The sequence below is a fragment of the Mesocricetus auratus genome, unplaced genomic scaffold (assembly GCF_017639785.1).
Source record: "Mesocricetus auratus isolate SY011 unplaced genomic scaffold, BCM_Maur_2.0 Super-Scaffold_100010, whole genome shotgun sequence".
Lineage (NCBI taxonomy): Eukaryota > Metazoa > Chordata > Mammalia > Rodentia > Cricetidae > Mesocricetus > Mesocricetus auratus.
In genome coordinates this window covers 47,110,129-47,136,861 of record NW_024429194.1, presented here as the reverse complement: position 1 = coordinate 47,136,861, position 26,733 = coordinate 47,110,129, and the positions used below count along the sequence as shown (strand labels likewise).

General features: G+C 37.4%; 1 protein-coding gene and 1 long non-coding RNA gene across 2 annotated transcripts in view; one reads left to right on the top strand and one right to left on the bottom strand.

The window, feature by feature from the left end:
• Raph1 (Ras association (RalGDS/AF-6) and pleckstrin homology domains 1) overlaps window positions 1-26,733 on the bottom strand; it is an 81,173-nt gene that overhangs the window by 48,935 nt on the left and 5,505 nt on the right. The window contains 1 exon segment of the mRNA XM_021227424.2: window positions 7,905-8,024. Within this exon segment, the coding sequence (XP_021083083.1) occupies window positions 7,905-8,024 (120 nt within the window).
• LOC110340963 overlaps window positions 1-26,733 on the top strand; it is a 72,930-nt gene that overhangs the window by 42,349 nt on the left and 3,848 nt on the right. The window lies entirely within an intron of this gene.

The window sequence follows — 26,733 nt, the reverse complement described above, 5'->3', positions numbered from 1 at the left end:
ATTATTATGAAATTAAATTTATTTTAATAAATATGACCTTTTTTTTTGGTTTTTTCGAGACAGGGTTTTTCTGTATTGTTTTGGAGACTGTCCCGGAACTCGCTCTGTAGACCATGCTGACCATGAACTCACAGAGATCTGCCTGCCTCTGTCTCCTGAGTGCTGGGATTAAAGGCATGCGCCACCAACGCCCAACAAATATGACCATTTTTAAAGTAAAAATTGCATCTTTTTATTCTAAAAAGTATCTTGGCATAGGGGACAATGGCTTAGCAAGTAAAATGCCTGCTGTGAAAACCTGGCCCCTGAATTCAATCCCAGGAATCCACATAAAGGTAGGAGAGACTCCACAAGTTGTTCCCTCAAGCTGTGGCATAGTACTTGCTCCTCACCCTCATACATCATAATAAAAATTTAAAAATTAAGACCTATAATCTAAAACAAATGAACAAATGCACACCATATCTGTAATCTCAATACTTGGGTAGTCGACGTAATAAGACTGGCAGTTCAAGGTCATTCTTGAATGCAATCAAGTTACATATGGTGATATATTATTTATGATTTATAAAAGCTTGCCTGAGGATTAAGAAAGCAAGGTCAGCCACAAGTCATAGAAGCCAGGTACACACCTTTAATCCCAGCAGTCAGAAGCTAGGAGATGGTGGTACATACCTTTTAATTCTAGGACTCAGGATTAAGAGGTAGATGGATCTCTCTGAGTTCAAGACCACCAAGAGATACACAAGATTGAGTCACTCTAAAAGAATAAAAGAGCTCACACCTTTAATCCCAGCACTAGAAGGGTATAAAAGATGGAACAGGGTCTTCAGTAGTCAGTACCAGGCATTCATTCTCCAGCCACCTTGAGGATAGGAAGACACTGAAGTCTTAGGATTCTCTAACCACACTGAGGAGAGGCAGCAGGATCAGCCTATTCAGCCTAGTGGCTAGCTACTTTGCTTTTTCTGTTCTTCAGCTTTAAGTTCGAACCCCATTATCAGTCTCTGGGTCTTTTCATTTATCGTGTTATAGTTACAGGTCAAGTCCAAGACATATCTGAGCTACATGAGATGCTTTCTTAAAAACTAACCAATTGAGACACCTGGGTGCAGCCCAAACCATTCAGCATCTGCTGCCATTGGAGCCTTGGCCTGCATCCAATGGGAAAGGTGAGCGCCAGGCCTTCTGCCTCCTCGCCCCTCATTGAAGGACCTTGACCAGGGCACATAGCCCAGTCCTACCCACCAAATCCCCAGAAACCTGGGAGCAGCCCAAACCATCCAACACTGCATCTGCTGCCTTTGAAACGATGGCCCCACACTCACCAGGAAAGGCCCCACCTGAACCCACTGAAAGAAGAGATGGGAAGACAACAGTAAAAGAACACACTCAACAACATAAATAGTAATATGACACCACCAGAGTCTAGGGGTTCTACACCAGCAAGACCAGAACATCCCAACACAGATGAAGCAGAAGAATATGACCTTAAAAACAACTTTATGGCTGGGCGTTGGTGGTGAATGCCTTTAATCCTAGCACTCGGGAGGCAGAGGCAGGTGGATATCTGTGAGTTCCAGGCCAGCTTGGTCTACAGAGTGAAATGCCAGGATAGGCTCCAAAGCTACACAAAGAAACCCTGTCTCGAAAAACCAACCCCCCCCAAAAACAACTTTATGAAGATGATAGAGGTCTTTATAGAGGAAATAAGAAACTCCCTTAAAGAAATGGAGGAAAAGACAAACAAAAAACTGGAAGAAATGGAGGAAAAGACACCAAAAATGCAAGAAATCAAATCTCTTAAAGAAAGCAAGGAAACAACAAAGAAACAGGTGAAGGAAACAATTCAAACAGTTCAAGGCTTGAAAACTGAAACAGGCAAAAAACAAACAAACAAAACCACAAACTGAGGAAATACTGGAAACAGAAAATCTGGGTAAATGATCAGGAACTACAGATGCAAGCATAACCAACAGAGTACAAGAGATGGAAGAGAGAATCTCAATTGTTGAAGATATACTAGAGGAAATGGATTCATTGACCAAAGAAAATGTTAAGTTCAACAAATCCTTAACACAAAATATCCAGGAAATATGGAACATCCTGAAAAGACCAAGCCTAAGAACAATAGGTATAGAAGAAGGTGAGGAAGCCCAGCTCAAAGGTACAGAAAAATATTCAACAAAATCATACAAGAAAACTTTTCATGCCTGTGAAAGTACAAGAAGCTTACCAGAACACCAAATAGACTGGACAAACAAAAAAACAAAAAAGTTCCCTCACCACATAATAATCAAAACACCAAACATACAGAATAAAGAATATTAAGAGCTGCAAAGGAAAAAGGCCAAGTAACATATTAAGGCAGACCTATCAGAATTACACCTGACTTCTCCATGGAAACTCTGAAAGCCAGAAGGTCCTGGATACATGTTCTACAAACATTAAGAGACCTCAGATTCCAGCTCAGACTACTATACCAAACAAAGCTTTCAGTCACTATACACGGAGAAAACAAGATATTCCATGACAAAACTAGATTTAAACAACACATATCCACAAATTCAGGCCTACAGAAAGCTCTGGAAGGAAAACTCCAACCAAGGAAGTGACTTACACTAACAAAAGCATAGGCAATAGATAATCCCACATTACCAATCTCCCCCCAAAAGGGAAGCATACACACAATACCACCACCAATAACAAATCCAAAACTAACAAAATTCAACAATCAATGGACATTACCCCTTAATATCCATGGTCTTAATTTGCCTATAAAAAGACACAGGCTAACAGAATGGACACAAAGACAGAATCCATTCTTCTACTGCATATAGGAAACACGCCTCTACTTCAAAGACAGACATTACCTCAGAGTAAAGGGTTGGGAAAAGACTTACTAATCAAATGAACCCAAGAAACGAGCAGGTGTAGCTATCCTAATATCTATCAAATTAGACTTTAAATTAAAATTAATCAAAAGATATGAAGGTCATTTAATATTAGTCACAGGAAAAATCCATCAAGATGAAGTCTCAATTCTGAACATCTATGCCCCAAATACAAAGGCACCCACATTCCTAAAAGAAACATTACTAAAACTTAAATCACACATAAAACCCCACACAGTTATAGAGGGAGACTTCAATACCCCACTCTTACCACTGGACAGGACTTCCAGACAGAAACTTAACAAAGAAATAAAGGAACTAACAGAAGTTATGACTCAATTGGGTTTAACAGGCATATATAGAACATTCCATCCAAACACAAAAGAATATACTTTCATCTCAGCCACACATGGAACCTTCTCTAAAATCAACCACATACTCCGAAACAAAGCAAACCTCATCAGATACAAAAAAACTGGAATAACCCCCTGTATCTCATCAGATAATCATGGTTTAAAGTTAGAATTCAACAACATAAATTGCAGAAATCCTAAAAACTCATGGAAATTGAACAATGCTCAATTGTATCACTCCTGGGTCAAGGAAGAAATAAAGAAATAATTTAAAGATTTCCTAGAATTCAATGCAAGTGAAGGCAAAACATACCCAAACTTATGGGACACTTTGAAAGCAGTTCTAAGAGGAAAGTTCATAGCACTAAGTGCCTACATAAAGAAACTGGAGAATAGTTACACTAGCGAATTAACAGTACAACTGAAAGCTCTAGAAAAAAAAGAAGCAAACTCATCCAGGAGGAGTAGATGCCAGGAAATAGTCAAATTGAGGGTTGAAATCAATAAAGTTGAAACAAAGAAAACAATACAGAGAATCAATGAAACAAAGAGTTGGTTCTTTGAGAAAATCAGCAAGATAGACAAACCTTTATCCAAGCTAACTAGAAGGCAGAGAAAGAATACACAAATTAACAAAATCAGAAATGAAAAGGGGGACATAATAATGGATACTGAGGAAATCCAGAAAATCATCAGGTCATACTTTGAAACCCTGTACTCCACAAAATTAAAAAAATCTAAAGAAATGGACAATCTTCTGGACCGGTATCACTCACCAAAATTAAATCAAGAACAGACAAGTAATTTAAATAGACCTATAACTACTAATGAAATAGAAGCAGTCATCAAGTCTCCCAACCAAAAAAAGCCAGAGCCAGATGGTTTCAGTGCAGAATTCTACCAGAAATTCAAAGAATAGCTAATACCAAAACACCTCAAAATGTTCCACACAATAGAATCAGAAGGGCTATTGCCAAATTCTTTTTTTGTTGTTGTTTGTTGTTTTTTTTTTTTTTGAGGCAGGTTTTCTCTGTGGCTTTGCAGGCTGTCCTAGAACTAGCTCTTGTAGACCAGGCTGGTCTCGAACTCACAGAGATCTGCCTGCCTCTGCCTCCTGAGTGCTGGGATTAAAGGTGTGAGCCACCATGGCCAGCACCAGATTGGTTACTGGCGCCTTGGTAACCAAACCACACAAAGACACAACTAAGAAAGAGAACTACAGACCAATCTCCCTCATGAACATTGATGCAAAAATACTCAATAAAATACTGGCAAATCGAATCCAAGCACATATGAGAAAAATCATCCACCATGATCAAGTAGGCTTCATCCCAGAGATGCAGGGATGGTTCAATATACAAAATTCTGTCAATGTAATCCACATAGAAACAGACTGAAAAAGAAAAACCACATGACCATCTCACTAGATGCTGAAAAAGCCTTTGACAAAATCCAACACCCCCTCATGATAAAGTTCTTGGAGAGATCAAGGATAAAAGGACTATACCTAAACAAACAAAGGCAATATAGAGCAAGCCAACAAATAATATCAAACTAAATGGAGAGAAACGCAATGCAATTCTTCTAAAACCAGTAACAAGGTTCTCTTCAATATTGTACTTGAAGTTCTTGCTAGAGCAACAAGACAACAAAAGGAGATCAAGTTGGAAAGGAAGAAGTCAAACTTTCACTATTTGCAGATGATATGATAGTTTACGTAAGTGACCTAATTCTACCAGGGAACTCCTACTGCTTCAGTTAAGTGGCAGGATACAAGATTAACTCAAAAAAAAAATCAGTAGCCCTCCTATACACAAATAATAAATGTGCTGAGAAAGAAATCAGAGAAACATCACCCTTTACAATAGCCACAAACAACTTATAATATCTTGGTGCAACTCTAATCAAAAAGTGAAAGACCTGTAATGACAAGAACTTCAAGTCTTTAAAGAAAGAAATGAAAGAAGATTCCAGAAAATGGAAATATCTCCCATGCTCTTTGATAGGTAGGATCAACATAGTAAACATGGCAGTCTTACAAAAAGCTATCTACAGATTCAATGCAATTCCCATCAAAATCCAAGCACAATTCTTCACAGACCTTGAAAGAATACTCAAGTTAATATGCAAAAACAGGATAGCCAAAACAACCCTGTACAATAAAAGAACTTCTGGAAGCATCACCATCCTTGACTTCAAGCTCTACCATAGAGCTATGGTAATGAAGACAGCTTGGTATCTGTTCAACTATGTTCATAGCAGCATTATTTGTAACAGCCAGAACCTGGAAGCAACCCAGATGCCCCTCAACTGAAGAATGTGTAAAGAAAATGTAGTTCATTTACACAATGAAGTTCTACTCAGTGGAAAAAAAAATGACATCTTGAAATATGAAGGCAAATGGATGGAATTAGAAGAAACCATCCTGAGTGAGGTAACCCAGACACAGAAAGAAAAACATGGTATGTACTCAGTCGTAAGTGGATACTAGACATAGAGCAAAGGATGACTAGCCTACAATCCACAACCACAGAGAAGCTAGGAAACAAGGAAGATCCTAAGACAGACATAAATGGACACCCCCAACCCCAACTCCCACCCCCAGAAGGGGAAAGGGACAAGATTTCCTGAGTAAATTGGATGCACAGGGGGAGTGGGGGAGGGAGGTAGGAGGAAGAGGAGGGGAGAATGGGAGGAGAGGAGGAGGACATGAGGGATCAAGAAGGTCGAGTTGGGGGAAGAACAGAGACAGAGAGCAAGGGAAGAGATACCTTAATAGAGAGAGAGTCATTATGTGCTTAATGAGAAATCTGGCACTAGGAAGATCTCCAGAGATCCACAAAGATGACCCCAACTAAGAATCTAAGCAAGAGTGCAGAGGCTATCCTAAATGCCCTTCCCCTATAATGAGATTGATGACTACCTTGAATGCCATCATAGAACCTTCATCCAGTAGCTGATGGAAGCAGAAGCAGAGATTCACAGCTAAACACTGAGCCAAACCCCTGGAATCCAGTTGTAGAAAGGGAGGAGTGATGAGCAAAGGGGTCAAGACCATGCTGGGGAAACCTACAGAAAGTGCTGACCTGAGCAAGTGGGAGCTCAAGGACCCCAGTCTGACAGCTGGGGAACCAGCATAAGACCGAACCAGGTGCCCTGAACAGGGGTGTCAGTTGGGGGGTCTGGGCAGTCTATGGGGCCTTTGCCAGTGGAACCAGTATTTATCCCTAGTGCACTAATGGCCTTTGGGAGCCCATTCCCTATGGAGGGATACTCTCACAGCCTAGATACACGGGAGAGGGCCTAGGTCCTGCTCTAAATGATGTGACAGATTTGATGATCTCCCATGGGAGGCCTCACCCTCCCTGAGGAATGGACGGGGAGTTGGTGGGGGGAATGGGAGGATGGGAGGGAGAGGGAACTGGAAATGGTTATGTAAAATAAGATTGTTTTTAGTTTAAATAGAATTAATTAAAAAAAAAAGAAAAACTAAAGCTGGGCAGTGGTGGCTCATGCTTTTAATCCCAGCACTCAGGAGACAGAGGTAGATAGATCTCTGTGAGTTCCAAACCAGCCTGGTCTACAAGAGCTAGTTCCAGGACAGCCTCCAAAGTCACAGAGAAACCCTGTCTCAAAAAACAAACAAAACAAAGAAAAAGAAAATGTATCCAACTAACCACTTACCACACTACCAGCAACAAGAAATCCACAATCCAATAAAACAAAGCACAAACTAAACCAAACCAAAAAATATGAGCCAGAAAATACAAACATGCCATAAAGTATATTTAAATTTGTTATAGAACACAATATATCAAAATCTAGATTTTAAACTTTAACTTTAAAATTGTTTTATCTTACAATCTCAAATTTATGAAAGATATTAAGTCACCTCTCATATTAACAAAAAACCCTGTAAAAGAACTGCTTTTTTAAAACCTTTAGAAAACCACAGAAGAGGGGCTAGGGAGATGGCTCAGGTGGTAAAGTACTTGCAAGCATGAAGACTTGCATTTGACTCCCAAACCCAATCTCAATGATAGGCACTTGTAATCCTAGCCCTGGGTAGGCAGATATAGGAAGAATCCCCAGGTCTTCCCTAATTGTTAAGCATCATGTCAATGAATATCTTATCTGGTAACTCCCTCTTAGGGAGCCCATACCCACATTTTCCTACTTTCTTCTGAGCATCTTTTCCCCTTTTTCTAGTCCTGGTGCTTAAGCCTATATTAAACTTATCTTTGATAAAAATCTCCCACTCTGTTTCACTAAAAAGGGAGTGCTTAGAGGGGAAGAAGAGGAGAGAAAATAAGGACCCTATGTTTCAAAGAAGTGGTGGTCTTCCAAGGAAGAAACCTTGAGGATATCCCCTGGTCTCAGCCTGCCCATACATGTTCACACAGACAAACATACATAACACTCATGCATGCATGCAGGCACACACACCAACTCATGTCTCCATAAGCATATACAAATAATAACCACAGAAGATACTATCTTGCATTTTAAAGTTTCTATTCATCTATCTGTTAATATTTTTCTTTTAGCAATATTTTAAAATTTAGGCTGCACCCATATCTTTTATCTGTACACTAAACTTTAAACATGTAGAGACAGCTTCAAATCTTCAGCCAGCTTTTCAAGTGATACTTCTAACCTGAGTAAGTTTGTCCAGTTCCCCAAGCCAGGCTCCAAACATTTTATCCAGGTCCTGATCTTCCTTGTCACTGTCTTCTTCTGCACCATGGTCAATTTCTTCATCTGATAATTGCTCCATCTGCAATACAGGCATTTGTGTTGAATGAGCAGTTACAAATTTAACTTAAAAATTATTCAGTACAAGTCTGATATATGATGTGACTCTCTGAAATCAAATCTTCTAAATTAGATTATAACATAAGAAAATAGAAATGAGTAATAAAGACAATGTTGACAAGCAGAATGAGGGAGGGAGCCTCAGTCCTTTAAGGAACAGATAAGCCTGGGAAGTCAGTTCCCTACAGAAAGGGAACTACCAAATATGATTGGCTTCACAAACAACAATTTCGAAAATAGAGTACTCCTTTCAGCCAGCAGAGAGTGTAACTGTACTGTCAGTCTCTCTGCTGACTGGCTCTGTAATACTCTAAATATAGTTTCAAAGAATTCAACTGAATTCCATAAATACTAGACTATGTATTTTGTAGACTATATTAAAATTTCACTTAACTTTCCTGATCTGTCACATGAAAGACATCTATGTTCTGAAACACTGAACAGATTGTACCTCAAATCATGTACCAACATGCAGAGTTACTGAAGATATATAATAAAGTTCAAAGTCACTGGCAGGTAAACAAAGCTCTGCAAAATTCTAGCCTTTGGGGACTTCCTGTCACCATTTCCTGCTTCCTCACTCCTCCAGTTTCCTAGACTCAACTATCTTGCTTGCTGGAACATACAGACTTGCTCCAACCTCCAGTATCTTCAATGTCAGCTCTCCTACCTGGAACTCTTTCCTCCAGTAATGTGCAGGTTTGTGGCCTTCCTTCATTCAGGTCTCGCCTAAGCCCATCAAAATAACATTCCACCCTTGATTCTGTCCCTGGTATGGTTTTAGTTTTCTTCACAGAGGTAGTGTTTTGAGGGATAGAGCAGAGTTTCTCTATGTATGTAGTGCTAGCTGTCCTAGAATTCTATGTAAACCAGGTTGGCCTTGAACTCACAGAGATCTGCCTGTCTCTGCTTTCTAAGCACTAGGATCAAAGGTGAGCATCACACTTGGCTTCTTCATCCTCTTTCCTTCCTTCCTTCCTTCCTTCCTTCCTTCCTTCCTTCCTTCCTTCCTTCCTTCCTTCCTTCCTTTTTTAATACAATCCGACCACTATTTCCCTTCTTTCCTCTCCTCCCAGGACCTCTCCCGTCACCTTCCTCTTTCCCCCTCTCCTTTTACTCCTCCTCCGTTTTTATTCAGAGAAAGTCAGACCTCCCATGAATATCAACCAAACATGGCATATCAAGTTGAAGGCTGGACAAGGCAATCTATTATGAGGATAATGGTCCCAAAAGCTGGCACAAGAATCAGAGACAGCTCCAGTTCCCACTGTTAGGAGTCCCACAAGAAGACTAAGCTACACAACTGTCACACACATGCAGAAGGCCTAGGTCAGTCCCATCCAGGTTCTCTGGCTGTTAGTTCAGTCTCTGCGAGCCCTTATAATCTCAGGTCTGTGGGTTTTCTTGTGGTGTCGTCATAGTACTTTTAACCACAGTCATATTTGTCCTCTTTCTTCTTAGGGAAGGAAAGATTCCTAAGACACAATTTCCTTCTGTATTTACATACTTTGAGAGGCTGGTACTTGGGTCACAGTTGTGTCATTAAGTATATGTTTACTAAATGAGTATTTAAACACACACACACACACACTTTTTAAAAGGTCCCTAAGAACTTCTTTTTAAAAGGTCCCTAAGAACTTAAGACCAAAGCCCATAAAATAAATATTGTTACACAAATAATAAAGGACCAAAATAAACACTAGTACTAGTCCTTCAGAACCAGGTAGGTGGTTCATAAAGAACTCCTTATTTAAGGCTGGATAGATGGCTCAGGAGTTGAGACCCAGATTCCATATCCAGCTGCTCACAGCTGTTTAGAAGTCCAGTTCCAAGTTCCAAGGAATCTGATGCCCTCTTCTGGTTTTCACATGCACTGCATATACACAGTCCACAGGTGCATACACATAAATGAATTGTTAACTTCTGATGCTCTTGCCTTTACTTCCTGAGTTTTGGGGTTTACAGGTATGTACACTGGAATTTATAGGGTGCTGGGAATGAGACCAAGGACTTCATGCATGCTAGGCAAGCACTATACCAAATGAACTACATTCCCAGCTAACATTATACTAATTATTTAAGACCATATACAATTGTAAATGAAGAAAATTGGGCTAAAAAAATTAAGTAACTTTTCCCAAGTTTAATAATGGTAAATAACAGCATAAAATTTTGTATGACTTATTTACTATATTAGTGGTTTTTGAACTGACTATTGTAGAGTTGCTTTTACTGGCTACCATGTGTATAGTTAGGTTTGAGAAGGGTAAAAAATTTTAAATATACATTTTTATTAATTTTTAATAACATTTATTGGATAGCTCTCATATGCTAGGCACCATACTAAGAACAGTGACACAAGGTCACCTAAAATCCATTTTCTACTGGATCCCTTATTCTACTGGCATGAGGAATGTAAAGTCAGAGGACAACTTGTGAAAACTGTTTCTCTCTTCCCAACACATGGGTACCAGAGATCAAACTCAGGTTGTCCAGCTTAGTGGCAGCACCCTTATCTGCTGAATCATCTTGCTAGTTACATCAAGGCTTAAAAAAAATAAACAAAGAAGACTAGTAATATACCACTGTTATATTCGAGGCACTAAATAATTGTGCTCAATTATTAAAGGTCAAAGATTATAGTATATATAGTAAACTCAACTGCACCCAATGTAACTATCCATTATGTATACTTTAGTAGGAAGCAATATTATTCCTAAGTTTTCTATAAAACTAATTATTCACGCCCATTTCTCCTATTAACCTTCTTTTTAGGAGAGTCTAATTTCTTACTCAATTTCTTCTTTGAGGGAGGATGACATTGCAATTATTCAGAAGGGTAGGTTTTACAGGGCTTAGGAACCTGGTTAAGTATATTCTAGGTAGGGTAAACTATATAGAAGTGAAGTGAGAGTGAGCAAGGGGAGGGAAAGAGGAAGGATAAATAAATGAGAATGTCTTAGGGCTGACTCAAACACAAGAGGGCAGAGAAAAACTTACAAGAGGACTACGACAGGATCTTGTCTTACAGGCCCTGGGAAGCCAAGCTTGTATGCCATTCCCCCCACTCACAACTCCCTTGAAGGCAACTTCATTCCTAACATGACAGTGAAAGGGAGAAAGGGACAGAAGTTTTTATTCAGAGGACAGAGTGACTGTATGAAGAAGGGAAAGACTGATGGGGATGTCCTTCTGTATGCTGTGAATATATGTTTCTCTTATTGGCTGATGAATAAAGCTGTTTCTGACAAAGGACAGGCAGGGTATAGCCGGGCAGGAAGTATAGGCAGGGCTACCAGACTAGGAGAGTGCTAGGAAGAGGAACACAGAGGGTGAGTCTAGTAAGACGCCATGAAACTGCCAAGAAGAAAAAGGCCTGGGCATCACCAGTAAGCCAAGATCACATGGAGATACACAGATTAATAGAAATGGGTTAATTAAAAGAGAGGTAGCCATTAAGAAGCCTGGGCCATCAATTAAACAGTTTATCATTAATATAAGCCTCTGTGTGTTTATTTGGAACTGAAGGGTGACAGGAGCAGGCTGGACAAGCACTTCCATCTACAAAAGACCACTGGAAAGGTATTCTAAATAATAAGTAGAGATTATTATATCTAAGGAAATTGAAGATCTAGGAGGAATCACAACTTACACAAGTCACAGGTTTATGAAGTTATGAGAAAAATTTCATGATACATAGTCAGGGTACCTTACTCACTATAGAGGGTTTGTTTGTTTGTTTTGGTCCCTTTAACTAAAAATGTTTTTAACAAAATTATGTATTCTATATTTAAAACCATTAAAATCTGAGAAAGCTTTCAGGTTTTGGCTCATAAGAGGCTAAGGTGCAACAGTTTATCTGACACCAGTCTCCAGTTCGACTTTAATGAGATCAAAGTCCTGTACCTGAGGTGCATGGGTAAATTCAGACCCACACCTGTGTTGCCCAAGTTCAGTCTAGTGGGTCTGTCTCCAAAGAAAGTTGATGATGACATTGTCAAGGCAACCAGTGTTTGTTAAGATTACAGTGAAACTGACCTTTCAGAATAGAGAGTCCTGGACTGAGGCTGAACCTCCTACCCTGATTATCAAAGGGTTTGTTTGAAGATTTGTTTTATTTTCATTTACATGTGTACCTATGTCTGCATGAGTGGATCATGTGTATGTGTGCCTTGGAGGCCAAGGCAAGAAGTCAAACTCTCTGGAGCTGGAGTTACAAAGAGTTGTGAGTTGGGAACTAAACTCAGTTTTCTGGAAGAGCAGCAAGTGTTCTAAGAAACTGAGCCATCTCTCCAGCCCCCTAAGAGACAGTATATAAATGACCTACATAATGTCATGGAGGTAGGCCATTTTACAGAAGTTCCTCTAGATATTATGTCCTCTAAAGTTTGCAACTACAGTATCAATGACCGTGCTGTGTCATAGTTACTGGGAAGACATTAGGGCAATGAGTGATGCAGTTTTATGTAGCTGCAATTACATTCAAGACAGAACAAACTATAGTAATATCCCAGTATGCTATAAAGAAACTAGGCATCACTGGGATAAAAAAGTAATAACCAATTTTATTTCTTTCCTATTACAACAGAATTGTTTTTTTAAAATCACTTATTCAGACAATTGGTTCTTTATTTCCAGTTATTTTCATCAGTTTTCTCACAAAAAGTTTGTTGAAATATTTCCTAAACTGTTGCAGTATAAGTAGTTTTAAAGCAAACTTCAGTATATAGTGTGTGAAGACTTTCACATTCAAGGAGTGCCTCCAACTATGCAATATACAATTGTGATAGCACTCCTAGGTATTCACCCAAAGGACTTCAAATCATTGTCACACAAGACACTTGCATGTCAATGCTTATTGCAGCACTATTCAGAACAGTTAAGTACCAAAGTGCCCAATAACAGAAGACTTGATAAAGATGTGACATATAAATACAATGGAATTTTTTCACTGTAAAGAACAACTTATGTGATTTGCAGGATGTAACAAGAGATAATCATACTAAGCAAATTAATTCAGTCTCTCAGAAAGACATATATCATTTATTTTCTAATGTGGTTCTAGATTTTAATTTGTATAGATATATAAAATCATGTACATAGGATATGGAAGTAGAAGCTAAACTGTTCAGGGGAACACAGGTATTAAAGATTTAAAAGAGGATAAAAAAGGGAAGGGGAGGGAGGTCTCAGAGGCAATATGCTCAATGCAATATATACAACACATATGTCCTTATAAAATAGCAGCATACAAGAAATATACAGTGAAAAGATTTTTTAAAAGAATTTTGTGTAAAAGAGCACACTGTCAGCAATGTTGTTTTCAGAAAAATGAAGGAGAAAAGTGTGTGCATGTATTGTGTATGGTAGGAGGGTATTCAGGTGGGTAGGCAGGGAACAAGAAATGATAACTAGGCAAAATGTAAACAGCAGGTGGATCTGAGAAAAGAAAGTCCACACATTTGTGATGTCACCTCTTTTCTGTAAGTTTGAAATTATATTAAAGTAAGCTAAGGAACCAAAAAAAGAAAAAGAAGAGGGTCAAGAAAAAAAGGGAGGGGGCGAAGAAGGAAGGGAAGGAGAGAGGGAGGGAGAGGAGTCTTTGTCCTAGGTTATAATTTAGTTGAGAAATAAAGTCACTAAATAAAAATTCAGAATAATCTTAAAGTAATAAAACAAGGCTACTAAGCATTTCTTACTAAATATACAACTTAGTCTAAGGACTGAAAGATAATTATATAATTTTTTAAAACATGGTTTTAAAATTATATGTGCATATTTATTACTTTTCCTGTATTTTCCTGGCTTATCCAATTGCCATTTTAGACATATTCTGACTTTGACAAAAAAATTTAGCTTTATGTAATGCAAGAAGTTTAACATTTTGGAAAAATAATTACTCCTCAGATAATTCAAAGAGATATTCAAAGACTAATTTCTAAACTTTACATTAAAAGACAAACAAACCCTAAACAATTAACCAGATATCGTGGCTTATGCCTATAACCACAACACTCAGGAGGCTGCTCAAGCTAAAGGACTGCAGTGAGTCTGAGGCCAGTCTGGACTACACAGTAAATTCACTTTCATGTCTGTTTCTAAGTGCCAACTAATTTAGGTGAAGTTGGCTAATGTCACAACTACATCAGGAAGACATCAGAATTTAGCTCAAAATCAAATACCACTACTACTTGCCAAATAGAAAGTCTAAAATAAAGGTTTTAGGGTTTTTTTAATGGGGTTGGAAGATGGATTAGTAGTTTAAAGCATGTACTGTTCCCAGAACCCGAGTCAGTCAGGTGGCCCAAGACTGCCTATAACTCAAGCTCCCAAGAAGCCAAACCTCTGGCCTCTAACAGCACCTGCACTTGTGATAAGGGGTGTCCTTCCGTATCATGCGAGTATGTGTTGCTTTTATTGGTTAATGAATAAAGTTGTTTTGACCAATGGCCAGGAAAAATATAGCTAGGCAGTTAATTCAAACAGCGTTATGGAGAGAAAGGTGAAGTCAGGGAGATGTCATTTAGCTGCCAAAGGAGTAACAAACCAGAACATTACCAGTAAGCCACAGCCTCATGACAATTCATAGATGAATAGAAATGGGTTATTTTATAAGAGAGATCTAGCCAGTAATATGTCTGAGCCATTGGCCAAACAATATATGTAATATTAGCCTCTGAGTGTTTTCATAAGTGGCTGCAGGAATCTGGCAGGAGGGAGAGAAACCAGTGGGACTGGACAAGACAGAGATAAATTTCCAACTACAAAGTTGGCCCTTCACAACATACAGACACAGATACAGACACACACTAAATATTAAAAAAAAATCAAAAGAAATAAAAAACTATCCTGGAACTTCCTATTATTCATTAACATTAGTATGTCCCGACCTCTTGCTGACATTCAGAGACAACACTATAGTTGATCAATATCCCCTACCTGACAAAGTTTTCAGATGTTCATTTCATCTATTGTATAAACTTAAGATTTCTAAGAAAAGGCATTTTATAACTCCTCACAGATTAATTCAATACTGCTTCCCATGCAACCAACTAATCTATCAAAATAAAAGTGACACCGCTAAACATTCATCAGTCCAGTAGGCTTTCATTTTTGCTTTTAAAAAGCAGAAATAATATATAGCCTCTGACCTTTTAACTTGTATAATTCAGTGAATCTTAATTATATTCACAATGCTATATAGCCTTCCACTATCAGATTCCAAAATAAGCTTAGAAAAAAATTTAAGCTAAGATATGCTTTCAGAGTTGTTAGGCTTCACTACTCCGAGCCGTTACATAAATACCTCTTGCAGGTATTTTTATTGGGTGCCTGATTTGACTTCAACCCAATACATTGTTTTTCTACAATATAAATACCTGCAGGAAGCTTTCTGAGTCCATGTTCTCTTTTTGCATTTCTGTATCCATCAATACCTTGGTTCAGCTCTTTTTAAAAATGAAAAATATTAAAATGCTGTGCAAGATAAACAAAAATTAGACATTACTTTCTCTTCAAGGACCATGAACTTTGTACCTGCCACACCAGCTAATCAGTCTTGTACAATGTCATGGTTATTTGTGTACTTGCCTCGTCAGCTCCTACACCCATGTGTGCTACAAGTTCTGGAAACAGAACATAACAGTTCCCATTTATCACTCCAGAATTATCAGTGAATCATATTCTTTATTGACCTAAATTTTAATACTTCCTTTTTTGCCAAATAGTCCCAATTTAAGCTGTTTAAAATTAAGATGATGTAAATTTACGATGACTCAAAGGTAAAGGTACACTTCTTTAAAAAAAAAAAAGACCAATTTATCTGGTTATAAGTAAATACTCAAAGGAACAAACACATTTTAAAATTTATTTCTCCATTTTCCTAAGAGCATTTTAAAACATGATTTAACACCTATGCTAACAATAACAAATGCATATTAGTAAGGACAAAGCCTAGACTCAAACTGGTTTTAAAAAGAATCCAAATACAAAATATTAAGAAATCTTACAAGGCAGGTGAAAAACGCTTGTCTCAAAACACTGAGTTTGATCCTCAGAACTCACATTGTGGAAAAAGAAAACCAACTCCCACAAGTTATTTTCTGACCCCAAATGTGCCATGGCACAACGTGGGTGTGTGGGAGGTGGGGCACACACACAACACTCATTAATGTTCTTTAAGAGAAAGCAAACACATTTGCCATGTAGTTGTCCTTTTAAGTGTGTCTCTGTTCCAATGTGTTCTTTCAAAAGCTCAACTCCTACCTGGCATGTTCCAGGTCATCCTCTGTTACACACCAAGGGTGAGGAAAGCCTGAACTACATGGAAAAGCTCAGCTTAAAGAAACAAGTCTGTAAAAATCCTCTAGTTTGAGCTACCTAGAACTGAAAAACTGAAGTCCTTGTTCTATTCTAATTTTACCATTAACTAGACAGAACTCTGGCTAAATCATCAGTACTGGTTTTCTTAATCTGCAGAGAGGGGAAAGTAGGAGGGAGTTAGTTAGTCGAGAGACAAATAAATCGATGCCAGAGGAATCCGCTCCACCCCACCTTAGGTTGTTCTTCTGTGAAGGTACAGTAGTATTTAAATACTAACTTCACTCTAATTTCCTATCAGTGTGTCAGTTCTCTAGTCCTAGCTCCAAAAGAGAGGCACCAATTGCCCTTCGCCCTTTAGGCACATTGGTTAAGGGGAGGGAGATTTGAAGAGCTAGCTTTCTCATTTTCCCCAAAGACCAATCCCCTATCCACAGTGATGCATAGTCTCAGCAGGAGTCTGAAACCTGTACAAGGTGCTCAGACCTCTAATGAACTTAATGCATTCAATTTCTTTCCTCTTGTTTTTACTTTTGTTTTCAGAATCACTGTCTGAATAGAACAAAATTGGAATCTTGAAAGCACAAAGGGTAACTACCTATGACAGGATAAACACTATTCTAGAATGGATTTGCTTAAGACCTAAATTTTTTATACAACTTTATTAAAAACCCATATCAAGCTCATATTCTGCCCCATAATATAAATTAAAATAAAAAATGTTTAAAGTTATCATCAAATAAAATTAAAGGTTCTGGATAATTCTGTCATATCTGTTCTATAGGTTTTCTTTCTTAGTGCCTCTTTCCCCCAAACTTTGTATGTACAATATACATACACATTTTAGAAAATAGGATGGAGGCAAGGATTACAACAGTATTCTAATTTGAAAAGAAGGAAAATGGTAGCATCACCTTTGTTCTATTATCATAAACAAATTCAAAGAGAATCTCAAAAAGAAGACTGTAAGGATCTTAAAGGCTACTTACCTTTCCTAATAACCTTTTAATGAAATATAAGCAAAACTTAGAAAAATTATTAATTTCACTAAAGAAGCTGCAATGCCTAGTTAACCATTATATGCTTTGATCAGACACTACACTGAGTAAAAAGAGACTCAAAATTTAAAAATATCAGTTCTCATCTTGCCACCTGTATAGAAATAAAAATAGCTAGGCAATATATTGAGTTCAATGATCTGTTTTTGATCATGTTTAAAATAACCGTCTTTCGTCTCTCCACAATTTTGACTGAATGGATTCTAAGATGCCAGAATAGTCTAACATGTATGACTGGTCTCATAGCCATTTTACACACACACACACACACACACACACACACACACACAAATAGTAGATTGTCCAATTCTCCTTCCCCTTCTCTCTATGATTATGCATGCTGCTAATAAGCCAGTGTCCTTTATTCCATTGTTGTCTCATATATATATTACCTGTTGACAAATGAACATCATTTTATTAAGAGGGAACATTTTTTGGATGGAGACTCAAGATTGAGGTACTTGCAATGCAGACCACAATAAGCCAAACTAACTGTGACCGAATTTGCCTCTACCTCCAATTGTTGGGATTAAAGACATGCATTACCACACTCAGTCCTTGCTTTAAAAGTTGAGTTCCAGTTTTTACACTATTGAGTTGGAATCCCAAGTCAAATACTTTGAACTTAAAGAAACTAAATATGAAACTAGATAAGACTTCCACTTAACATCTTAGAATCCATTCATGAAAGATTAAAGTGAAATATTTAGCATTTTGAGAGAACCAATAGTGATGAAGATAGGACTTCTGTACCATTAAAAGTTATCCTTCAAAAGCAAAGGAAAGCTAGGCATGCTGGCACATTGCATGCCTGCAATCCCAACACTTAGGAGACTGAGGCAGGAGGACTGCTGTGGCTCTGACAAGAGACCAGGCTACAGAGATCCCTCCCCTTTAAGTGATTCTCTCAGGACTCTACCAGACACTTTTGTCTCTTTCCCCTTGGCCCTATCACAATGATATATTTAAGACTTCCTATCTATAAGAATGAGGACTATAATAAGCTTTTGTGTGAGTAGCTTAGTTCTCAGAACTAGCTAAAGCAAGAACCCAAAGGTAATTTCTATGCAATTTCTAGAGTAAGAGAAGTTGGACGCATTACATCTATTTCTTTATGTAAATGAAAATTATTTTTTGTGATTTGAAATTTGATTTTTTATTATTTTATTTTTTACATTCCAATCCTAGTTCCCCTTCCCTTCCCCCCCCCCCTTCTCCCTCAATCTCTCATCTGCTCCTCAGAGAGGGTAAGGCCTCTCTTAGGAAGTCTACTAAGTCTGTCCCATCATCTTGTTGAGGCAAGACCATGGCACCTCTCCACCCTCCCCATCCCTGTGTCTAGGTTGAGCAAGGTATCTTTCCATATAGAATGGGCTCCACTAAGTTAGTTTGTGCATTAAGAGGTAGATCTTGAACCCACTGCCAGTGGTCCCATACATTGTCCCAGCCACACCATTGTCACCTATACTAAGGGAGTCACGTTTAGTCTTATTCAGGTTCCCCATTTGTCAGACTAGAGTCCATGATCTCTGACTAGCTCGGGTCAGTCGATTCTGTGGGTTTCTCTATCATTGACTCCTTTGTTCATATTATCGCTCCTACCTCATTTCCATTGTACTCCAGGACCTTGGCCCAATGGTTAATTGTGGATTTCAATACTCTTACAAATCAGTAAAATCAGGTCTCCAAAGTCTTTATTACATCCCAAATTGCCTGTTGTCATTTTTCAAATCTGATTTTAGATGAAATTAGATAAATGTCGGCTTTTATCTAATTTTAAGATTTTTCTCTCTATGACATCAGCCCTGGCACAAATAAAATTTATGCAAATGAAAAAATGAAGGAAAAATAAAATATATGAGGCAAACAATAACTGAATAATTATCAGTAGAGCTGCCTAATAAGAGATGTTAAAAGGATATGATATAGTTTGTCATTCAGTTGGACAAGTGAAGGTATAAATTAAAACTTCAACTTTTGCTTCCTTACTATTATAAGAGACATCTTAATACACAACTGGGCTGCCCTAAAAATGATCTTCCTAAATCTCCTGAGGGCTGGCATCAGAGACATGAAATACCAAGCTCAGAATCCACTTTCCTTATTCTTAGATGACTAAACATGTACCCATTTGTTCAAAATAATAGTAGCAACAATGTACTTGATTGTGTACACTAATGTATGTATTACATGCAAGCTTATGAGTTTCACAAGTAAGTGAAATGAATGACAACAACGATACAAGGGACAAGCAGGAAAGAATCAGAATAATTTGTCATCATTATAAGATGCTAAAATTATTCTTGAAGCAGTGTTCTCTGAAAATGTGTTTATAGGTCAGGTGGTGGTGACAGACACCTTTAAACCAGCACTCCAGAAGTAGAGGCAGGTAACACTCTGTGAGTTTGAGGCCAGCCTGGTCTAAAGAGCAGCCAGGAATACATAGTGAAATGCTGTCTTGAAAAAACAAGAAAAAATATATGTGTTTAGTGTTTAGTGTGTGTGTGTGTGTGTGTGTGTGTGTGTGTGTGTGTGTGTAATATAGATGGCAAACTCCATGGCAACTAACCACAAAACAATAGGGAAAGAAGTATAAGTGATCTACAAAGGTGAAGAGAAAATGTACTCATGTAAAATATTCTATTAGAACAAAAAGGGCAGAAATAGAGAATAATAGAAAAAAAGGAACAAGGAACAGGCAATAGTAACAAATTCAATCAATATTTATCCAACTATATTAATAATCACCATGAAATACAGTGGTATACCTACACTTATTAGAAGACAAAATGCTGACAGAATAATAAAAAAATAAACAACTAGAGCTTGAGGGTGTAGCATTTGCCTCCAGGGGAAAGCACCCAGGTTCAATATCTAGCAATTAAAAAAACAAAACAACAAATCCCTATGGCCTAGAAGAAACACATGTTAAATGTAAAGTTATACATATAGGCATCGAGGAAAGTGAATCTAAAATACTATCTTAAAGAAACTGAATCAGGGGTTGGAAAAATAAGAGCGCAGTAGTTACAGGCCCCTGGCTGCTTTCGCAGGAGCTATGTTTAATTCCCAGCAACCACTTGGTGGCTCACAACATCTATAATTCCAGTTCCAGGAGATTTGACCCCTTTGCTAGCCTCCATGGGCACCAGGCATGCAAGTAATATGCAGACATACATCTAGGCAAAACACTCATTTACATAAAATAAAGTTTAAGAGAAACTGAATCAATAATTAATAACCTTCCTAAAACAGGAAACACAAGTATCAGATAGATTCACTGGTGAATCCTAGTAAATATTTAGGAAAGAAATTGCTTAAATTCTCTACAATCTCTTCTAGAACTTATAAGCAGAGAACACTTTCTAACTTATCCTATGAGGCTAGCATAACCCTAATGCCAAAACCAAACACGAGAAAATAGCTGACCAATATTATTTATGAAAATACCTTTAACAAAAACTAACCAAAAGAATTATGTACTGTGATCAAGTGGGATTTATCCCAAGTATGCAACATCTGAAAATCCACTAGTGTAATCTATCACATCAATGGGCTATCAAAAAACACTGCATGATCATTATCAATCGATGTAAAGAGATAATATATATCATATATATATGTATATATTCAAGGCTCATTCATGATAAAGTCTCTTTGTAAGTTGGGAAGGGGAGGAACCCAAATTGACAAACAAACAAACAAACAAACAAACAACCCTAATAAATATCACCCTTCATGGTTGTTGTCAAGATGTCACTTCGTGGTTTCACTTACAAAGTCAACGGAATTTCTATGAAAAGCCTACCAAGTTATTTTATTGATACTGGCAACCAAGTGTGCCCAGCTCAGGATTGCACTGTGCTGAAGGATAGCTATGAATGTGGGCCAACACAATAATATACACTTACTGAAAATACTGCGAGAACTTTTTGCATTTTTTTTTGTAAATCAATTGCACAGCTCAAGAGTGAACTTTGTAGATGACAACACTAAGTCCTTCTATCAAAAGGATGGATATTCTGGGTGAATAGCAAAAGATCCATCATAGTTAACACAACACTGAAGGAACTGAGCAAAATCAGACAACTGATACTATAAACAACCTCAAGCTCTCTATACAATACTACAGTAATCAAGATAGTAGAGTATTGGCAAAAGAACAGTCAAGTGGACCAGTGAAACGGAATAGGGAGTCTAGAAACAGACTCACACAATTATAGATAGCTGATCTTTGACAAAGAAGTAAAGATAATTTGATGGGGGGAAAAACATTATTTTTAACACATTTTTTTCTGGAACAAATGGTCATTCATATGCAAAAATAAATAAATCTAGACACAGACATACACATTTCACAAAAAAACCTCTATAACTCCTACAAGTTAACAGAAGAAAATCTAGTACTGATGAACAATTAAAAAGTTAAACTTCTTTATGAAAGACTATGTCAAAACAATAAGCCTTCCAAAACAGAAAGCACAACGTCTAAATGTATTCACTGGTGAATTCTAGAAAATATTTAGGAAAGAAATGATTTCAATTCTCCACCAATTCCTTCCAGAAGAATGATCAGCAGAGTTAGGTGTGGTAACCCACGCCTGCAATCCTAGTACTCAGGAGAATAAGGCAAGAGAATGGTGGCTTGACTAACCTGACTTACACAGGAAGTATCTCAAAAACAAAAACAACCCCCCTCCAATATCTCAAACAAAAAAACCTACCTAACTTCTAATTTCAGATTAAAAAGAAAAATTGATTCACCTTATGTTGTAATATTTTAAATCTGAAATCTATTTCAATATATATACAAGTAGGAAAATGGAGGGTTTAGGGCTAGATTGTTGGATCAATAGTTAAGAGCACTTGTCCTTGTAAAGGACCCAGGTTCAATTCCCTGTACCCACATACTGGCTCACAGGTTCTGTAACTCTAGTCCTAAGGGATCTAACACCCTCTTCTAACTTCCATGGATACCAGACAAGTATGTGGTACACATACATGCATCCATGCAAAACACTCATACACATAAAATAATAAAGTAAACTATCCCTTCCCTAAATGAACAGTTTTGTTAAAAAAAAAAGAAGGAAAAAAAGAAAGAAAGAATGGAAGGAAGGAAGGAAGGAAGGAAGGAAGGAAGGAAGGAAGGAAAGAAAAAAATGTGTGCTGGGTGTGGGTGGGCACTCAGGAAGCAGAGTAGGCAGATCAAAGTGAGTTGGAGTTACTAGGTAGACCATACTGGCCAGCCAGCTCTAGGCCAGCCAGGGCTACATAGTAAGACAGTGTCTAAAAAAAGAAATAAAGGTGTAAGAATATGCAATTAGCATTTTGAGAATAAGTAATTTCTAGTCTAACCAGACAAAACTAAAAGAAAATAATTTTAACCTTTTAAAATAAACACAAGTATAGCCCAATACTATATGTTTCTTTTTTTTTTTTTTTTTTTTTTTTTGGTTTTTCAAGACAGGGTTTCTCTGTATTGTTTTGGAGGCTGTTGGTCCAGCCTGGCCTCGAACTCACAGAGATCCGCCTGCCTCTGCCTCCCGTGTGCTGGGATTAAAGGCGTGCGCCACCACCGCCCGGCCAATACTATATTTTTCTATTTTACCAAGAATTAAATATGTTGTCTCCCCCCTCCAAAAAAAAAACTCACTAAAATAAAAATGGGCATGGGTTTGTTAGTCAAATAATTATCTCAATTATATACACAAATGTCACTACCCAGGGGTTAATATATTTTAGGTAATTCTCCAATCAGCCCTACTACAAGAGCAGCTAACATTTCTTTACAGTAAACCCCTTTGCCCCCTCCCCATTAGTAAATATAAGCAATGCTTTTATTCAAAACTCTTCTGGAAGTTTTCATTTGTGGCCACTGATATGGCTCAGTGGGTAAAGACAATTGCTGGCAAGCTTCATCATTTGAATTCTATCTATGGAACCAACATAGCAGAAAACTGACTCCTCGAAGTTGTCCTCTGTCTTCTATGCATCTCACACACATACACACTCACTCCTTAAAAGTTTTAATTTGTGACTGAAACTTCTTTTTTTGTTTGTTTGTTTGTTTGTTTGTTTTTTGAGACAGGGTTTCTCTGTGTAACAGCCCTAGCAGTCCTGAACTAGCTCTGTAGACCAGGTTGGTCTCAAACTCACAGAGATTGGCCTGCCTTTGCCTCCCAAGTGCTGGGATTAATGGGGTGTGCTACTGGCTGAAACTGCTTCTTGATAAACATTTACAATATAATTTTCCTAAGTAAAAAACACTAGACAAATATATATAATATATATATTATCTATATATATATACATATATCCAGTTGACAAAAAGTATAAATTGGGTTAGAAGGATATGGGAGAACATTCTAGTGGTAGATTTTTCACCATTTGAGAAACTACTGGAGAGCATGTATAACAGTGGTTCTCAACCTTCCTAATACTGTGATCCTTTAACACGGTTCCTCATGTTGTAGTGTTCCCCCAAACATAACATTATTTCATTGCTACTTTATAACTATAACTTTGCTACTGTTATGAATCTTACTGTAAATATCTGATATGCAGGATATCTGATATATGATCCCTGAGGGGGTTTCAACTCACAGATTGAGAACCACTGATTTGTGATGTTCCAGAGGCACCACTTTTAAATGTCCAACTTAGAGACATGCACCAAGAAACATTAAATGTCATCCTAATCCTCCTAAACCAGAGCTACATAGCAAGATTCCATCTCAAAAAAAAAAAAAAAAAAAAAGGAAAGAAAAAGTCCCACTGGTTCAAACCTTTGATCCAGGCACATTTTGCAGGCTGAAGTGGGAGGATTTTGAGTTCAAATCAGACTATAGAGTAAGACACTGTCTAGAAGCAACCAACACACTTTTAAAACAACATAAGTACATAAATCCTGTTTTTAACATTTATCTTATGTATATGAGTGTTTTGCTTGAACATATGTCTGTTCACCACATGCATTGCTATTGTCCATGGAGGTCAGAAGAGGGCATCTGATACCCCAGAACTGGAGTTATGGATGGCTGTGAGTCACCATGTGGGTGCTGGGAATCAAACTTGGGTCCTCTGCAAGAACAAGTGTTCCTAATCACTGCGCCACCTCTCCAATGCCAGAAACCTAAAAGTTTATCAACATGTGGGTGTATTAAGATATGCATTAGAATATAAATTACCTGGAGGAGTTTCATCATACATCTCTTTAAACATAATTATTTGAAGAAAAATATAAACAATTGATTACTACTAGTGACAGGTAGTGTTTTTTACTTTCTATCATGTTTTATACTTGAATTTAAAAATACATTTATTTTTGAAGAGAAATATCTAAAGACAAGATAACATATAGATATGCTCAGGAAAGCAAAACAGGTTCAATAAAAGAAGCAGAACTAAACTCTGCTCCCAACGACCTGTGCAAACACAAACTTACATGTATGAGAAAATAAACAGAAAATGTTAACTGTAGTCATTTCTGAGTAATAAGAGTGTTTTCTTCTTTGTGTATTACTGTTCTAATATAAGAAAAAAGAAAGCAAATCATAAAATGTAAGCTAGTAAAAATGTATGCTCCAATTAAACTCATAAGACTATTGTTTTTCAGATTCTAAAAAGCTTAGGGCTAGCAAAATGACTTAGTGCATAAAAATATTTTCCACTGAGCCCAATGGCTTGAGCTAGTTCCCCAAACCCATTCGGAAGAAGGAGAGAACTGACTCCCAAAGCACCCCACACACAAATAAATTAATTTTAAAATTCTTAAACGATTGTATCATGTTAATTGTCCTAGTTAGGATTCTACTGCTGTGAAAAATACCATGACCAAAAAAAGCAACTGGGGGGGCGTGGTTCCTTCCAACAAGAACTCAAGGAGGGAACCTGGAGGGAGGAACTGAGGCAGAAGTCTTGGAGGAATGCTACTTACTGATTTGTCTGCCCTAGCTTGTATTGCTTGCTTTCTTATTCACCCAGGATCACATTCCCAGGAGGATAGGCCCTCCTACATCAATCATTAATCAAGAAAATGTCCCATTTACTTGCCTATGTAATGTTCCTTTTCTTAGATAATGCTGGATTATTTCAAGTTGACAAAAAAATAAATAAAGGAAGGAAGGAAAGAAGGAAGGAAGGAAGAAAAAAAGGAACCAAGGCATTAACATAGCCAGTTTAAATTAGTATCCAAAGCCAAAACCACACAAGCCGAAAGAATTTACACAGCTTTAAGCTTCTAATTTTAAATGTTTAGGCAACCACTGAGCTAAATCCCCAGCCCTGGGAATATCTTTAGTTTTACATTTCTGAAGACAGTTTAAGTTTCTATTTCTAGCACCGTGACAGACTAGATAACAGTCCCTTCTCCTCTACCCATCAGATAAAGTTGTCACTTGGAAAATCTTCACAGGAAATCTTAATTTATATTGTAAAAAGAAAGTATGTACAAAGGATGATTTGAGTGTAGGAAGTGTCGGAAGTAGGGCTGCACACAATGTTTACCTAACACTAATAAAATGTTACATATGAAAATTACGGAACACTACTGAGAAATCAGGGACCTAAACAGACAGATGCACAATATTATAACGTATTAGAAAATGCAGCATTTTGTAAGTTATCCCCAAACTACACTAGGAAGCTGACACAGTTACAACCAACATCAAAAGAAAACTATTTTCTGAAAAACAGAAATTAACAAGATGGAGATAGGAATGTAACTCAGTGGTTCAGTTCCCAGCAACACAAAAATAAATTATAAGTCAAACAAGGTGATTCTAAAATTCATGTGATTAAAAGATGACTTTAAATAATCAAAACAATCATGAAGAGATTGCTCTACCTGATTTCAAACTAATATATTTAAAATAATTAATACTGGCAAAAGGACAGGGAATTAGTACATCAATGTAACAGAGACAGTCCATGAACTAACCCACAAATTAAACAATCAAATGATTTTTCAAAACAAGGAAGTCAAAGTAGGTAAAGAGGAAAGTGTTTTTTAAAAAACATTGAAACAATTAGACATAAAGAAAGGGAGGAGAGCTTCAATTTCTATATTATACCATAATAAGAATTTAATTCAAAATGGATCATAGCTGGAAATATGGAACTGAAGTTATGAAGCTCATACAAAATATAGGAATATATCTTTTCAACTTTGAAATAGTAATTTATCAGGACACAGAAATACAATCATGAAAAGAAAAATTTAACAATCTTGCTGGGCAGTGGTGGTGCACACCTTTAATCCCAACACTTGGGAGGCAGAGGCAGGTAGATCTC